Source organism: Armigeres subalbatus, chromosome 1, assembly GCF_024139115.2.
Source record: "Armigeres subalbatus isolate Guangzhou_Male chromosome 1, GZ_Asu_2, whole genome shotgun sequence".
NCBI classification, from domain to species: Eukaryota; Metazoa; Arthropoda; class Insecta; order Diptera; family Culicidae; genus Armigeres; species Armigeres subalbatus.
In genome coordinates, this window is record NC_085139.1 from 233127283 (window position 1) to 233145245 (window position 17963).

The 17963-nt window shown below is 42.2% G+C and overlaps 2 protein-coding genes across 2 annotated transcripts; one reads left to right on the plus strand and one right to left on the minus strand.

The window, feature by feature from the left end:
* Positions 1-9864: 9864 nt before the first annotated feature.
* Positions 9865-11033, plus strand: LOC134211787 (tRNA methyltransferase 10 homolog A). The gene is made up of 2 exons (XM_062689010.1): positions 9865-10703; positions 10767-11033. The coding sequence occupies exons 1-2, from the start codon at positions 9962-9964 to the stop codon at positions 10979-10981; spliced, it is 957 nt and encodes a 318-aa protein (XP_062544994.1). The 5' UTR covers positions 9865-9961; the 3' UTR covers positions 10982-11033.
* A 440-nt stretch (positions 11034-11473) lies between these two features.
* LOC134211792 (NADH dehydrogenase (ubiquinone) complex I, assembly factor 6 homolog) lies at positions 11474-12654 on the minus strand. The gene is made up of 2 exons (XM_062689024.1): positions 12397-12654; positions 11474-12336 (listed from the first exon to the last, which is right to left on the minus strand). Exons 1-2 carry the CDS (start codon positions 12516-12518, stop codon positions 11526-11528), a joined length of 933 nt encoding a protein of 310 aa, XP_062545008.1. The 5' UTR covers positions 12519-12654; the 3' UTR covers positions 11474-11525.
* Between the last annotated feature and the right edge of the window lie 5309 nt (positions 12655-17963).

Here is a 17963-nt window from a genome sequence, read left to right on the forward strand (position 1 = left end):
ATCGCTGCTCGTCAGGTAATGCCCAAGGACTTACCAGTGTTTGATGGAAACCCGGAGGAATGGCCCGTTTTCTTGAGCTGCTATAAGATGACGACAGAAGCATGTGGCTTTACTGAAGTGGAAAATCTCATGCGACTACAACGTAGTCTTCGAGGTCCTGCATTAGAAGCTGTGCGAAGCCGCCTGCTGATTCCATCGGCTGTACCGAACTCGTAGTAAGCATGCTGCTGAGGAAGGTTCGTGAAGTGCCATCTCCCAAGCCGGAACGTCTGGATATGTTGATAGCATTTGGTATGGCGGTGCAAAATTTATGCGATCACCTCGAAGCAGCAGAGCTTGCCGTCGCATATGTGCAATCCTGTTCTATTGCAAGAGCTGATTGACAAGCTACCCGCTGGATACAAGATGGACTGGGCAAGATATCGGAAGCAATATTCTACTGTTAATCTACGGACATTTGGAGATTTTATGGAGATACTTGTCCTGGAAGCCAACTCAGTCACGATGCAAGTGTTTCCCGAATTCAGAGCGATGCGAGATCACCAACTTCCTAGAAACAAGCCGTTTGCTAACGTGCATGGCGTTAAACACGACATGGGATCACAAGACAACGATGCTGCAGCTGCAGCTAAGGAATTCCTATTCTGTGTGGGATGTAAGAATGAAAAACATGGTGTCGCACACTGTCAAGCATTCCAGAGGCTCAATGTGCAGGAGCGTTGGAGGATGATGCATAAGTTGAAACTATGCCGCCAGTGTTTGGGTCGACATGGAAAAATCGAAGGGCAATGGAACTGTCCCAGTGGAATCATATGTGGAACGAATAGTTGTACAAAAACCACTGTTGAACAGTACCCTTTTCCGCATCATTCCCGTAAGACTACACGGACCCTGCTCGGTGGTTGATACGTATGCCATGTTGGATGATGGATCATCGGCTACATTAATTGAAGAAAATGTGGTTAATGAAATGGGTATAAGCGGTGATTTAGATCCCTTATGCTTGATTTGGACTGCAAACATGTCAAGATCGGAGATAAATTCTCGTAGAGTTAACCTTCAAATCTCGGGCTACAACACAACGGAAAAGTATCCATTAGTTGATGTTAGAACAGTTGCAGAATTGGCACTTCCCAAGCAGTCAGTACATACCAGTGAGTTGTTCAAGCGATTTGCGCATTTCAATGGATTGCCAATAATGGATTATACAAACGTCGCTCCTCGAGTGTTAATTGGATCAAATAACACTCATCTCTTAGTGGCCATGCGAAGCAGAGATGGCCAGATCGGTGAACCTATCGCAGTCAAGTCCCGTCTCGGATGGTCGTTATTTGGAGGCGGTAGTAAGGATCAAAGCTTCGTCAACTATCATGCTCTGTCATTGTGTAACTGTCAAGCCGATGAGAAATTACATGCACTGGTCAAAACATGTTTTGCTGCAGATGCGAGCGGTGTAGAAAGCTTCCGACCGGAATCAGATGAAGAAAAGCGTGCAAAAAGCATTATGAATGCAACAACGGTACGCGTCGAGAATCGATTCTCAACTGGGCTACTCTGGCGCTATGACAATATCAATTTCCCCCAAAGTTACAAGATGGATTTTCGTAGATTACAGTGCCTGGAAAAACAGATTGAATAACAATGAGTTTCTCTACGATAATGTGCGTAAACAAATAGAAGATTATCAACGCAAAGGTTATGCGCATAAAGCTACGTCAAGCGAGTTAGCAGAAATGGATCCAAAGCGCACTTGGTACCTGCCCTTAGGAGTTGTGATCAATCCAAAGAAGCCTAACAAAATTCGCTTGATTTGGGATGCTAGTGCTTCCGTTGATGGTGTTAGCTTGAACAGTATGCTGTTAAAAGGGCCCGATTTCCTGAAGCCGTTACCTGCTGTCATGGCTCGTTTTCGACAAAAATGTGTAGCTGTGGTAGGAGACATTCAAGAAATGTATCACCAGTTCTACATTAGGGATCAGGACAAGTCAGCGCAGTGCTTCCTTTTCCGAAACTCTCCGAAGGAACATCCAGAAACATACATTATGGACGTTGCAACTTTTGGTTCGTGCTGCTCCCCCAGTTCAGCCCAGTTTATCAAAAATAAAAATGCAGCTGAATACACTAGTATTTTCCCAAGAGCTGTGGAATCAATCACTGAGAGCCATTATGTCGATGACATGCTCGACAGCTGTGATACCGTCGATGAAGCGGTAGATCTTATTCTTCAAGTGAAAAGAGTCCACGCTGCAGGAGGGTTCCATATGAGGAATTGGATGTCTAACAGTCTGGATGTGCTCGAACGAGTCGGGGAAACTTGCGCTGAAATGGAGAGAAAATTGAGCTTCGACTAAACTACAAATAATTTTGAAAGAGTATTGGGAATGATCTGGATCCCCAACACGGATATATTAACGTTTTCTAAGGAAGTTAGACCGGATCTTCAAGATATTGTCTTTGGCGTAAAGTTCCAACAAAAAGAGAATTGTTACGATGCGTAATGAGCGTTTTCGATCCACTAGGAGTAGTGTCCTTTTTCACGTTTTTTGGCAAAGTCATCCTCCAAGATGTATGGCGATCGGGAATAAGATGGGACGATGAGATACCGATAAATATTCTGGAGCATTGGAAGATGTGGACACAACTATTTGCAGAACTCGACACAGTGAGTGTGGATCGTTGTTATTTTTCTGTTGCTAAGGAACCAACAGAAATTGAACTACATGTGTTCGTGGATGCGAGTGAATTGGCCTACGCTTGCGTCGCCTACTTCAGAGCTGTTGTGGAAGGCACAGTGCAATGCACCTTGGTTGCAGGAAAATCTAAAGTATCCCCTTTGAAAGCAATATCGATCCCAAGGCTAGAGTTACAAGCCGCAGTTTTGGGCGTGAGATTGGCTAAAAGTATATGTGAGAGCCATACATTGCGAATAAACAAAAGGTATTTCTGGAGTGATTCGCAAACGGTATTGGCATGGATACGTTCGGATAGCAGAAGATATCGACAATTTGTGGACTTTCGCATCGGAGAAATCCTAAACAAATCCGAAGTTCATGAATGGCGATATGTACCAAATACGTGCAATGTGGCTGACGATGCAACGAAGTGGACCAAGATACCATCTTTTAACCCACAGAGCCGATGGTTTACAGGGCCGGATTTTTTACAACAGACCAACCCCAAATCATTGCCAATGGAAAAAATAGCACAGTCTACCAAGGAGTCCCAAGAAGAATTAAGAGTTTGCTTTGTCCACCAGGTGAAAGATGCAAGTGTAGTAATCGATTGCAAAAGGTTTTCAAAGTGGGAACGCATTTGGCGAACGGTTGGATATGTCTATCGTTTTGTTACCAACTGCAAGAAAAAGTGTAAGAAAGAAGCAGGAATGAAGGGACCCCTGACCCAAGAAGAACTTTGCTATTCTGCAAATTTTCTCGTAAGAATGGCCCAGAGAACTGGATTTCCAGATGAAGTGACTACGCTTACACGTAAAACAGGTGTGCTGGAGAAATCAAGTCAACAATATAAGTTATAGATGAGAATGGACTCATTCGCGTGGATGGGCGCATTGGAAACGCACCTACTCTGATGAAGGACACCAAATTTCCAGTGATACTTCCAAAGGATCACGCCGTAACAGCATTGGTTTTAGACTATTACCATCGTCTTTACCTGTATGCCAACAAAAACAGTTTTAAATGAGGTACGATAACGTTATCACGTGTCAAAGCTAAGGTCACAAGTCGACCGAATTGTGAAACGTTGTGTTTGGTGCAGAGTATATAAATCGGTGCCGGTTGTACCGAGAATGGCATCCTTACCGGTGGTAAGATTGACTCCAAATGTAAGACCGTTCAGTTTCGTCGGTATCGATTATTTTGAACCGATTCTTGTGAAAGTGGGCCGACGTAACGAGAAAAGATGGATATGTTTATTCACCTGTTTGACAATTCGAGCGATCCATCTCGAAGTGGCACACTCGTTGTCTACGGCATCATGCAAAATGGCAATCAGGCGCTCCGTTTGCCAGACAGGGTGCGCCGTTGGAATTTTATTCCGATAATGGAACTAATTTTCGTGGTGCAAATAACGAATTGCTACAACAACTGGATCAAAACGAAATCGCCGAAACATTTACCAATGCAAACACCAAATGGGGTTTCAATCCTCCCGAAGCCCCTCATATGGGAGGAATCTGGGAACGCATGGTTCGGTCGGTTAAAACTGCACTTGAAACTATGCCAGCATACAGGAAGCCAACCGAAGAAACCTTAGCTACCGTAATAGTTGAAGCTGAGTCCATTGTCAATTCTCGCCCTTTGACATATGTGCCGTTAGATACAGAGGACCAAGAAGCAATTACCCCCAACCACTTTTTATTGCTCAGCTCTAGTGGTGTTAAGCAACCACCCAAAACATTTACAGAAGACAGAATGGGCTTAAAATACGATTACGAGCTGGCACAGGTGTATGCTGGATTATTTTTGGAGACGTTGGACGCGGGAATATCTGCCTGATCTGACTCGACGAACCAAGTGGTTTAATGACGGAAAACCAGTGAAACCTAGAGATCTAGTTGTGCTTGTCGGTGAGAAGAAGCGCAATGAATGGATACGAGGTAGAGTTGCCAAAGTGATTGCAGCCGTGGACGGTCGTGTTAGACAAGTGGAGGTGCGGACGTCATCCGGAATTATGAGAAGGGCGGTCTCCAAAGTAGCGGTGTTAGATGTTATTGGTAAAACTGGAGGGGCGGACCAGTGTTACGAGTCGGGGAATGTTGGAACGAAATGATAATGAATATGCCCAATGTTAAACATTTGTTTCCGAGGTCGCCTATTGCTACGTTACCCAGAGCGAGATGAACAGGAAGTGAAGAAAATTCGCCATTTTTTATTTTGTTCAAATCGATCTTTGTACATGAGAAGTCGCAGTTAAGTTTTCAGTGCTTGAAGACGATTAAATAGACTGTATGGAAGGAGGAACTAAAATGTCAGATTTTATTTGTAGCGTAATGTTTATGTAACTATTAATGTTCACTTTTTTAATGAAATATAGCTTTGAAGCAACTCCAACTACAATAACGAGTTTGACTAAAAGAGTTTCTGAAATTCCAACAGGTATTATTATTATGAAGGAAGCGACCATAATATACAATTGTACTCACACAGTGCTTCGTGAAAATCCGCCGATGGAGTTAGCTGTTGGTAAACAGGAAGCACTTCGGAATTCCATCGTCCAATGTTTCTGTCCTGAAATATGCTGCTGATCCGGAGAAAGAGCTCCTGCCCCGGATGCTGGAAACAAAAAACGTGTTTCCATTTTGCAGATCATGCAAAGCACAATCACCGTATTCCAAATTTCGGTTTCGTCGTCATACTTCCGGATTGCCAGTAAATTGTTCCGAATTCCTCAGTAGCTGATCCAGAGGATCGAAGTGCTCATCGGATTCAAAAAGTTTAACCATTAGCGTTAAGGCCCAAACACAATGTCAGCGGAACGGCAACGGAAACGGCAAATTTGACAGAAAATATATGGGCTAACTGTCAAATTTGCCGTTTCCGTTCCGCTGACATTGTGTTTGAGGCTTTACACTTTTATTTTTCATTTTCATTAATAAGCATGCGTCTTGCATTCATTGAAATTTTTCTCTGTGTTTATATTGTTCGTTCTTTCATAAACGTATATTGCATAATAAAATAGTAAATATACAACAAAACTCAGCGATTAAAATGATTTGATAAATAAATATATTTCATTTATAGATTCTATCAAAAGTATGTGTCATCTTCATGAATCCCATTTACTACACTAATGAATTTGATGAAAATGAAGATTGGAGGTAATCCATTGAATTCACACATACCTTTCATAAGTTTAACCCCATTGCAAAAATCCATGTGGGTTTGCACATGAATCGAATGACCATTTTGTCTTGAGTGACCACCTTTTGACGTAGAACTACGTCTGTCTTTTCTATATTGGGGTACACTTTACGATTGCAAAAAATCGAAAAACGTCACGAAAATATGATAGACTTTGACTGTTAATATCTCAGCCGTTTCTCGGTGGATTTTCAATTTTCTTGGACCATTCGATTAAGGAAGAGTCAACGCTTCATACCCAATGTACACTGAAGTCGCTTTTTACGCGGTTATTTTTACTTGAATCGCTTTTTATACGATTTTTTTCACTCGAATCTTGGGATTTCCGTGGTTCATTCAGGCATATTTTGGGATTTCGCGGGTTTTCACGTTGTTTTAATTTACGCGGTCCATATCCCTGCGTAAAAACCGACTTCAGTGTGTTACAATATTTATGTATGATAATATTTACTATTGAAAACTTGCTAAATCTCGTACGTGCATCGCAATTCGCAGGCTCCCATTGCACTACATTCCAGCTGAAACTTGGCCTGCTTTTCAACTTAATTATCTATTAGCATTTCTTTAGTTATAAATTGAAAGCTTTGCATGAGTATGTGACAAAGTCAATGGAAACACTATGCCCAGAGTGTCGAGAATGTTTCCCACTCGAAAACATCCTAGATCAAATCAAAAATCTATCTCACAATCTCTGGATTCTGCGCCTTTGTTCGCAAGGCTAACAGGAAACTTCAAGCCAGCTTAGACGTCAAATTAATGCAACTTCCAAGGCTTTTAGCTGGTGCAGTTCGTTTCTGCTACGCGCGTTTTCTCTCGAAAGCTTGGTGGCGTTTGACGGCAACTTCTCGCTTACGTCTATTGATGCCAGTAGAGGGGCTCGGAATCTTCTTCGCTGCTGCAGTGGATGCTTTCTGTGAAACTTCGGCACGTTTTTGCTGATTCCTAGGTGTCTACCGGAGTAAACGCATAGTCCGACGGAACTCACGTGAAGCAATAATAATTATAACTTGTTTACTGCGTCTGCTCTGACTTACTCCATAGGATTAGCACCAAACGCCGTTGACAACCCATCTCTCACGATGGGCTTTTCTGTAATGAGCCACCGGGGCTTTAGACTGACTTAGTGGCCGGCGCTTAGTTTCTGTTCCAGTTAACGTTGTTAATGTCCATGAGATTTGTTGCAATTTTATCAATTTGGACGAGAGCTAAAACATGCTCAAAACATCCCATGAATTGTAGAGATTCAACTGTTATAAAATTGAATCGTGTCAGTGGTTTTTGAAATTTTGAAAAATTCGTACTGGAAGATGGATTTCCGAGATTTAACGTGGAGAGTAGACTGGCCCAGGAAACAAAAAGTTCAGTTCAATCAAAGTTAATTGCCTATTTCCGGGGATTAAACCAGCCGACTTGGACGTTAATTTATTAACAAAAAGTTGTCGAATTCCACGGGGCACCCCCCAGGATTGTGTCTTTGGGTGAGAAAATCAATCTCTCAAAATTTCAGCTCAATCGCTTGTTGCATAAGCTGGCGCAATTGATTTGAAGTTTGTATGGGGATTTCAGTCAAAATGTATAGATAAATACATCTCCGTCAATCATTCGATCTGGAAATTGGTTCTGATTGCTCGATTGAGCTCAGAATTGCAAAAACGGCTGTTGGTATGCTACAGAACGTTTTTACAGAACATTGTATGATGATTAAATTAACTTTTATATAGTTTTCGGCTGATAAGATTCTATCAATAAAAAATACACAATTCAGCTTTTAATAAATTAGCCGAAAGTAAAGTAAAAGTTCATTTAGTCACCGTACAACGTTCTGTGAAATTGTTCTGTAGCATACCAACTGCCCTTTTTGCAAATTTGAGCTCAATCGAGCAATCAGAACCAATTTCCAGATCGAATAAAGTGACGGAGGTGTATTTTCTTATACATTTTGACTGAAATCCCAATACAAACTTCAAATCAATTGCGCCAGCTTATGCAACAATCGATTGAGCAGAAATTTTGAGAGATTGATTTTCTCACCTAAGACACAATCCTGGGGGTGCCCCGTGGAATTCGACAATTTTTTTACTCCCCATTCTAAGCTGGTCAGTCTAGTGGAGAGGCTTTATCAGTCAGGGTTGTGCTGAATCATTCTCAAACGATAATTGTTGGAATTTTAATTTTATAACTTCTCAGGTGTGGAAAGTAGGCGAGTTGTCATCGGCGACATTTTTCAATTTTTGGAATCCATTGATTAAAAACACAAATTTATCATTTTATTGTAAACCTAACTCCAATTTAATGTCAACAATGAAGTTCAATCGGATGTTTTCATTGTGTTTAGGTGTTATAAGTGTTATAGGAAAATAAGTTTAAAAGTAGCATTTACCAATATTTCGAATCAAGATACAATTATCGAACAATTCTTATGGGCCAAACACAATTGATACGTTTGCGTGCGTTTTGACAGTTTTCCCATGGGAAAACTGTCAAAACGCACGCAAACGTATCAATTGTGTTTGACCCATTACTCTCTAGCGAGTTTTTATCAATTGATAATTTGGATATGTGAACGCTTGAGAGTGTTGTTCATCCTCGATTATTTGAAAATTCAATTTTTTGTTTGTTTTTATCTTCCTTTTCAAATGATGGTCTGAAAATTATATACATAACCAGGGTTCGTAATGCTCACTCAACCTCAGGAGCACAGGATAAACAACGAAAGAAGCGATTCATCCTGGGCTTGACAAAGGCTTGCTTTGGTCTCATCGCACAGAAAAGTCGAAAACCTGTACATTACATACAGCTACGTAGTTCAACGTCACCTTTGCGAACAACCTGAATGGGCTGTACCTTTGAGTTTTTGCTATGGCGAGTCAATTTATGCACACTTTTGTTTTGGGCCTGTTCAAATATTACGTAACGCAAAAAACGTTGTTTTTAAGAACCCCCCTCGTATCAATCCGTAACAATTTTCAGAACCACCCCCACCCCTATGCGTAACGCATGCTATTTTTTTAAAAAGAGGTCTTTATTTTAATAGAATATTGTACGTGGATTTCCCTATTGGACCCGACCGTTCGAAATAGTCGCTCCTTGAACGGTCGTTGGAATCGCCGTTTTCACCTTCACACCGGTTTTCATAGTAAAATCTGTCAAAACTGACAAGTCTACCACGTGCTTTTTGCTGTTTCCTTTCTTCGCTGACTTCTCTTTCTTTTTCCGATGTTTTGACATCTGTTTTGATAGACAAGGAGCAAAAAACAAGGTAATCTACCAAACATTTATTGACTTTGGCAAACCTTGCTGCAAAAGGGAACGTTTGAAATAGGCAAGTGAACCGACCTTCGAATCTATTGGTCAAGTAAATCCACAATACCTTGATGATTTCCACAAAAATAAAATTCACACTTCCAGCAGTGCTTATTTTGAAAAGTGAAAAAAAAAACAAAATCAAAACAAAACAAACTTTTGACATCTGCTCTGTTAATAGAGGTAATAAACTAGTTTATTACCTCTATTGCTCTGTAGGCTCAGTGGCGCCACCTGATTGCTTATTGCCACTTGCTGACATGGTCGCCATGTGTTTTACACATGTTGATTGGTCGAGCTTGAACGTCTGTCTGCGATGAACGTCTGTTCTCTGTGATTTTACTACCATTAAAAAAACGCCATCTCTTGCATTAATCGTTTTGACTGGTACCTTATTCACGCTGTTCACGCTAGGTGACGCGATTATTGTTAAAGAGAACTAACAGATGTCAAAAATTTAAGAGAGAAGAGAGCGAAAGGCCAATCAATGAGCTAGACTTTAAAGTCTAGTCAGTTCCTTGGATGCACATACATAAAGGCTGTCCAATGAGCAACTCGAAGTAGCTCGAAGTTGTTCCCGTCCTGCTCGTTCTTTTTTGTCAACAAATGGGCATGAGCAGGACAGGGAGAAACTTCGAGCTACTTCGAGCTCTCATTGGACAGCACTATATTTTTATGGGAATATTCGTAAACAAGCCGATATCTACACGTGTGATTAAACTTGCAATTCCTTAAAATTTTTATTAGATTCTACCTAATTGCGATTATTATTGTTGGAAATGACCGAAGACGGCGAAGAGTTAGGTTCCATCGATGACCGGACTACGATCCAGGAAGACCACGAGCCAGCAAATGAAAACGTCACTGCAGACGAGCCAATGTCTAAGCGAAAGCAAAAGAAGCTGAGAAAGTTGCAGCAATGGGAAGTAAAGAAAAAGGAAAAACGGCTCAAAGAGAAGGAAAAAATGAAGCAACGAAAGCTGGAAGCCATCCAAGCAGGTCTTCCCACTCGAAACGGACCGAGCAGGAAGGAACTGAAACGGAATAAAATCGATTACAGCAAATCGGACATTACGATCGCGGTGGATCTGAGCTTTGACGAAATGATGATCGACAAGGATGTAGCCAAATGTGTGAAGCAGCTTCTGCGAATCTACACGCTGAACAGACGCTCGGAGAGGCCAATACCGTTGCACTTTACGGGTATACGAGCGGGCGGTGCCGTCGAGAAGCACCTGAAGCGGAACGATGGCTATCAACACTGGGATGTTAAGTTTAGTGAGAAATCGTTCGTTGATTTGTTTGAGAAGGAAAAGCTGGTTTACCTGAGCAGCGAGTCGGACAATGTGCTGAGCGCGTTGGAGAAGGATCATGTCTACGTTATTGGCGGGCTGGTGGACCACAATCAGTATAAAGGCCATTGCCACGGGTTGGCTACTGACATGGGAATACGCCATGCGAGGTTGCCGCTGAGTGAGCACATTGTGATCAAAACTAGGACTATTTTGACTATTAATCAAGGTATAATGTTTGATTTCTAGTTTTACTCAAATCTTTCCCAATTTAATGTTTTGTACATTTTAGTGTTCGAAATTTTAATGAAAGTTCAACTGGGAAAGCCGTGGCAGGAAACGTTACTGGAGGTTCTGCCGATGAGGAAAGGGGCAAAACCTAAAGAAGGTGATATGATTACTGACAGCACAACTTTAGAAGATTGTAATAGAAATAATGATTCAACGGATCAGGAAGAACTAAATGGAGGAAACGAAGAAAAGAATAATAGTGAAATTACAAGTTGAAGAAATACTTTTAATGCGTATGCAACGAATAAAATGCATAATACCTCATTTATATTTGCCTCTCATCTATTTATAAGTTTTCAAAACATTCTCGCTGTATTTGTTTTTTTTTTGCCTTTCGCGTACAATAAAGTTGTACCAAAAGACTATCATTTCACTTCGAAAACGAACTTTTGATAGAAGGCTCATATACCAATCGACTCAGCTCGACGACCTTTGCATACAGTAAACCGAATTTCTTGCAACAAGTTGCAGTTGAAAAATGGTAAAGCCTTGTATAGATCGATATTGAATTTGATAACGATCGGCCATTGCTTTAAAAAGTCATGAAAATTATGTAGGTGTGATGCAAAAAGGTTGGTGTTTTGGCTAAATGCGAGAAAGGTAGTATTACTTCTAGGTGAACTAAATTTTTTTTTTTTTTTATTTATTAACGCGCGGCGCTAATTACGCCAAGTTGCAAAGGACATTCTTTCTAAGCAATACCTTGGCTTATCATCTAACAGATTGTAATTTAATTAGTCGATTATATGTACGTACCGTATTAAAATTTTCCTAGGAAGTGGCTCCAATAAATGACTAGTGGAAGCATCGTGTCGCTTTGCAGCAACTTAGAATCTGTCAGGTGGAACTTGGCCTTCCTCAGTCGCTCTAAGTATCGCCCGACTGCCACACCTGGCAACAGAACCGGCCTCGCTTGCTTCGGAACGGACCCGGCCAATTTTCGCGCCTTTTCCAGATGTTGGTGCGCCAATCCTGCTAACTGAAAGATCACCTCCTCCACACCCTTGTCTTCCTTTCGATTCCTCAGAACTCGTTCCTGGCTCACTCCATGCTGCATGAGCACTTCCTGCGGGACAGGAACCACATTCCGCCTTTCCTGATGGGGAATCGATCGCAGCAAGTTTACGATTCCTTGCGCTTTTCCCAAGTGTGAGGCCGCATGGTCCGCGTGTACGTTTCGCACTCCGTGAGCTTCCAGCAACAAATACAATACGCTGCAAACCGAGTTCTCCGCATATTCTTCCATTTGTTTGGTGGTCACAAATCGCAAATTGGCATTTAATCGAGCGGAAATCAACCTTTGGAAATAGCGTTTCGTTAACTTTTGAGCATCGATTGCAGTTTTCAACTCTTGAATGACCGGCTGCTCCGGAACGTGTTTAAGATCATTTTTGAACAGCTTATCGATTGTTTCCTCCCAGAACTTCAGCCTCATCTGGCCAATCTTGTCGTCCGATACGGTGCCAGTGATTCGAGCGATCTCCACATTGAACGCCCGAATAGCCAGTGCACTGCGACGTTCCGGATTTTTCAGCAGCAATGTACAAAGAAAGTTTTCCTTATCGTATTGCCTAAAAGTGGATAAAGATTATTTGAACTTACGTTTCTTATAAATAGATCACAACCTTCACCTGACCAGATTCAAGCAGTAGTTTTGGGCTATAGTGGATTCTTTTGCAGCACTTGAAGCATATCGTAAGCAAGGGATGGTAAGAACTAATCGATTTCGAACAGAATTCAAACAATTATACATTTTGATAATGTTGAATCTTAACTAATAATATTCTACAATTTAATAGATACGTTTTTATTTTCTAATTTATTTGTATTATATCACCAGCTGAAATTTCAATGCTACTGACCCAAGATGTGTTTGTTTTGATTTTGAAAGTGTAAGCGCAAAGCGATTTGGAAAAGGAGAGAGCGGGAAAAGGCAGAGTAGTTTCCTAATTTTGAAACTAGATGGCACTCTAAGAGCAAGATTACCGGTGGTCCGTATAGGGATCCTATATTGAGAGATGAGCGAATACTTTTCCAAACGATTTACACGTAAAAAAATAACCTTGAATGTTATGGCAAAAAACTACACTGAAAGAAGCGGCATGGTAATATCTACCGAATCGAGGGTAAAATTAAAAACATTTTACCACTTGATTTGTGCAGACTACATCTTATACTTAAATCGACCATGACTGCGGTCGATTTTACTATGGAGTCTTTTTGACACTTCTTGTCGAGTTTTACTATAATTTCAGTTGATACTACTATGTGCGATGTCTCAAACTTCATGAAATTGCGAAAAGAGCTCAATATAGTCTAATTTGAGGTACCTAAGTGGTTCTGGTCAGGTTCCGTGGCATTCCGGGGATCTGGTTTCCCCGGAGAATTGGCCACTTTTCTATTTGATCCGAAACCCATCTTGCGATGTCTCAAACTTCATGATTTTGCGAAACAAGCTCAGTAGAGTCTAATTTGAGGTACCTAAGTGGTTCTGGTCAGGTTCCGTGGTATTCCGGTTACCTGGTTCCCCCGGTAGAGTGGCCACTTTTTGATTTGATCCGAAACCCATCTTGCGACGTCTCAAACATCATGATTTCGTGAAACAAGTTCAGTAGAGTCTAATTTGAGGTCCCTAAGTGGTTCTGGTCAGGTTCCGTGGCATTCCGGGGACCTGGTTTCCCCGGAGAAGTGGTCACTATTTTATTTGATCCGAAACCCATCTTGCGATGCCTCAAACTTCATGATTTCGCGAAACAAGCTCAGTAGAGCTAGAGGTACCTAAGTGGTTCTGGTCAGGTTCCGTGACATTCCGGGGACTTGGTTCCCCCGGGAAGTGGCCACTTTTCGATTTGATCCGAAACCCATCTTGCGATGTCTCAAATTTCATGAAATTGCGAAACGAGCTCAATATAGTCTAATTTGAGGTACCTAAGTGGTTCTGGTCAGGTTCCGTGGCATTCCGGGGACCTGGTTTCCCCGGATAAGTGGCCACTTTTTTATTTGATCCGAAACCCATCTTGCGATGTCTCAAACTTCATGATTTTGCGAAACAAGCTCAGTAGAGTCTAATTTGAGGTACCTAAGTGGTTCTGGTCAGGTTCCGTGGCATTCCGGGGATCTGGTTTCCCCGGAGAATTGGCCACTTTTTTATTTGATCCGAAACCCATCTTGCGATGTCTCAAACTTCATGATTTTGCGAAACAAGGTCAGTAGAGTCTAATTTGAGGTATATAAGTGGTTCTGGTCAGGTTCCGTGGTATTCCGGTTACCTGGTTCCCCCGGTAGAGTGGCCACTTTTTGATTTGATCCGAAACCCATCTTGCGACGTCTCAAACATCATGATTTCGTGAAACAAGTTCAGTAGAGTCTAATTTGAGGTCCCTAAGTTGTTCTGGTCAGGTTCCGTGGCATTCCGGGGACTTGGTTTCCCCGGAGAAGTGGTCACTATTTTATTTGATCCGAAACCCATCTTGCGATGTCTCAAACTTCATGATTTCGCGAAACAAGCTCAGTAGAGCTAGAGGTACCTAAGTGGTTGTGGTCAGGTTCCGTGACATTCCGGGGGCTTGGTTCCCCCGGAGAAGTGGCCACTTTTCGATTTGATCCGAAACCCATCTTGCGACGTCTCAAATTTCATGAAATTGCGAAACGAGCTCAATATAGTCTAATTTGAGGTACCTAAGTGGTTCTGGTCAGGTTCCGCGGCATTCCGGGGACCTGGTTTCCCCGGAGAAGTGGCCACTTTTTTATTTGATCCGAAACCCATCTTGCGATGTCTCAAACTTCATGATTTTGCGAAACAAGCTCAGTAGAGTCTAATTTGGGGTATATAAGTGGTTCTGGTCAGGTTCCGTGGTATTCCGGTTACCTGGTTCCCCCGGTAGAGTGGCCACTTATCGATTTGATCTGAAACCCATCTTCCGACGTCTCAAACTTCATGATTTTGCGAAACAAGCTCAGTAGAGTCTAATTTGAGGTACCTAAGTGGTTCTGGTCAGGTTCCGTGGTATTCCGGTGACCTGGTTTCCCCGGAGAAGTGGCCACTATTTTATTTGATCCGAAATCCATCTTGCGAAGTCTCAAACTTCATGATTTTGCAAAACAAGCTCATTAGAGTCTAACTTGAGGTACCTAAGTGGTTCTGGTCAGGTTAGGTGGCATTTCGGGGACCTGGTACCCCCGGTAGAGTGGCCAGGTCAGGTCAGGTTCCGTGGTATTCCGGTGACCTGGTTCCCCCGGTAGAGTGGCCACTTATCGATTTGATCTGAAACCCATCTTCCGACGTCTCAAACTTCATGATTTCGCGAAACAAGCTCAGTAGAGTCTAATTTGAGGTACCTAAGTGGTTCTGGTCAGGTTCCGTGGCATTCCGGGGACCTGGTTTCCCCGGAGAAGTGGCCACTATTTTATTTGATCCGAAACCCATCTTGCGATGACTCAAACTTCATGATTTTGCGAAATAAGCTCAGTAGAGTCTAATTTGAGGTATATAAGTGGTTCTGGTCAGGTTCCGTGGTTCCGGTGACCTGGTTCCCCCGGTAGAGTGGCCACTTATCGATTTGATCCGAAGCCCATCTTGCGACGTCTCAAACTTCATGATTTTGCGAAACAAGCTCAGTAGAGTCTAATTTGAGGTACCTAAGTGGTTCTGGTCAGGTTCCGTGGCATTCCGGTGACCTGGTTCCCCCGGTAGAGTGGCCACTTTTTGATTTGATCCGAAACCCATCTTGCGACGTCTCAAACATCATGATTTCGTGAAACAAGCTCAGTAGAGTCTAATTTGAGGTACCTAAGTGGTTCTGGTCAGGTTCCGTGACATTCCGGTGACCTGGTTCCCCCGGATAAGTGGCCACTATTTTATTTGATCCGAAACCCATCTTGCGATGTCTCAAACTTCATGATTTCGCGAAACTTGGCTACCTTGGAGGCGTCCGCTGCAGATAGCCGAACCAATGCTACCTGCGTCCCTGCCGGACCTTTCCGTAGCCGAACGGCTGCCCAGAGTGCCCTCACCTTGACCGTCCCGCCAAGGACTTCCTCCGCCAACTTCTTGTAGGCGGCGCCCTTTTGCGAGACGCCCCGCTTCAGCTCGAGAATCATCTCGCCCATCATGATACGTCTTATTCGACGTACGTCGGCGCCGAGTTCACCGAGCTTGACGTCACTCCTCATTGCCTTCAGGATGTCCGAGTACTTAGCCTCGTCCGTCTTGATGACTAGGGCATCGCCCCTGGAGCGATTGGCGCCTACCCTAATTTTCTTGCTACCCTCATTCGCCTGGGCCTTCTTTTCGGCCCTTGACGTCTTCGGTTTCCTCTTGTTCTTGACCTGCGTCCAGGAGGCGTCATCTCCCTCTATTTCCCTGGTCTGGTGCGGCTGAGAGCTCTCAGCCTGCCGTAACCCCTTATCACCGTCTTTCCTGGCTGGACGGACCTTTCCAGGTCCTTCCTCCCCCGGTTTTGGACGTACCTGGTCGGGGTTCAGCTTCCCAGCCCCACTACCCTTGTTCGGGGTAGTAACCCTCCGCGTTTTGGAGCGGCCCCCAGGGAGCTCATCCCCTAGAGACTGTCTTCCCCGTTCTTGTGTCTACTCCGTTGGAGCAGTCACCCCGACTGTGTGTGTGTTTGTGTTTGTGTGTGTATGTGTGTGTTTTTGGTATAAACACTTTTTTGTCCTGTTCCATTGTTCGCTATTAAAAATTGGCCAGATCGGACTATAGGATCAGAAGTTGTGGCCAAAATAAAAAAAAATGTATGCCAGAACACGCTAAAAAATACTCATTTATATTTTTTTAGTATTTTTTGCACGAAAAAGGCACCAACACCGCTAGGTAGATTAATCAGGGTTTTTGCGTTTTGTTCACTTTATTCTTATAAACCGGGTTCCCTTGATTGATTCGAGATAGTTTAACATACACACAATTTGACATAATTTTTTTGTATACTGTGGACATTATGAATGCTAGTTTAGTTCATGTACGCACTATCGTTATAACAATAGCATACCATTTTTCACGTTATTCTTTTCTTAGAATCATCACCATGGCTGAGACTCCAACATCTTCCTATCTCAAACTACACGGACTTGACCGACTTGTGACCATTTTTGCTCAACAAGAAATACAGCTGTCCGACTTTTCATTTCTTCGAAACAATCCCGCGGAACTACAACAATTACTTCCTAAACTAAGAGACAGGATTGATTTTTTGAAAGCTGTTGAAACTAACACCAAATCAACGCAAGTCGATCTGGATCCACCGATAATTTGCAGAGAGGTAAATATACGTGATATAATTAGATTAAACGTTTTCAAAGTTATTAGTTTTAAAGTAAGTTTAGGTATTGCTTTGAAATATAAGTACATATTAACAAAATTACGTCAATGAATACTTACTTTACAACTATGCAATTCGAAAATTATAGTGAATATATAACAAAGCCAAAGTTCAACCATTATGGTAACCACGTGCATTTTCAATGTTTTTATAAACATAATGGAAACAACGTTATGACATGACGATAGACCGGATATTGAACTTATCTGTTCATTTTTCATTATCATGTAGTATGTAGGCAAAAACTCATTTCAGAGGTCGAAACTGGAATCCAAGACATGGTTTATGATAAACTTCTAGCAATATTTTTATTTTCAACTTTGTCTAACAGTGCATTGCTTCTTGTCTAATATTTACAGCGTGAAGCGCTAGTATTGTTTAATATACTAAATGATAATAACACTTATCATCATTTCGTATATTAAGCGATACAAGCGTCTTACGTTGTAAATGTTATAGGGTAACCAACTTGATTTGGACCCCTACACATTTTGGACCCTCCTGGCGACATTTTTCTGATTTCTGAACTAGAAACAATGCCGCTGCTAATTCCCCCATTGGCTTCAGGAAATTAATATTGTTCAGCATCTGTTCCACTGGTTTCCCGTGCGAAAAAGCGATATTTAGATGAAATTTCGAAAAAAATAGTTTGTTCAAGAAGGCGAGCGTTACAATGCGTTACGCTTAAAAGTATACATCACTGAAAATCTCAGAACGTACACAATAAGTTTTTGTCGAAATTGTGAATTTAAAACGCAGGAATCTTCTCATTGATGGATGCCAATCGAAAGATAAGACTTGGCTTCGGCTCAATTGGCCAGGGTAAATTGGAAATTCGACTTTGAAGAGACTAAATTGGGGGT

Bases quoted from the DNA above. Each gene is read 5' to 3' on its own strand.
- LOC134211787 (XM_062689010.1), top strand. From the start codon at position 9,962: ATGACCGAAGACGGCGAAGAGTTAGGTTCCATCGATGACCGGACTACG. The intron at 10,704-10,766 runs GTATAATGTTTG...TGTACATTTTAG, and splicing joins TATTTTGACTATTAATCAAG to TGTTCGAAATTTTAATGAAA.
- LOC134211792 (XM_062689024.1), bottom strand. From the start codon at position 12,518: ATGTATAATTGTTTGAATTCTGTTCGAAATCGATTAGTTCTTACCATC. The intron at 12,337-12,396 runs GTGAAGGTTGTG...ATCCACTTTTAG, and splicing joins TACTGCTTGAATCTGGTCAG to GCAATACGATAAGGAAAACT.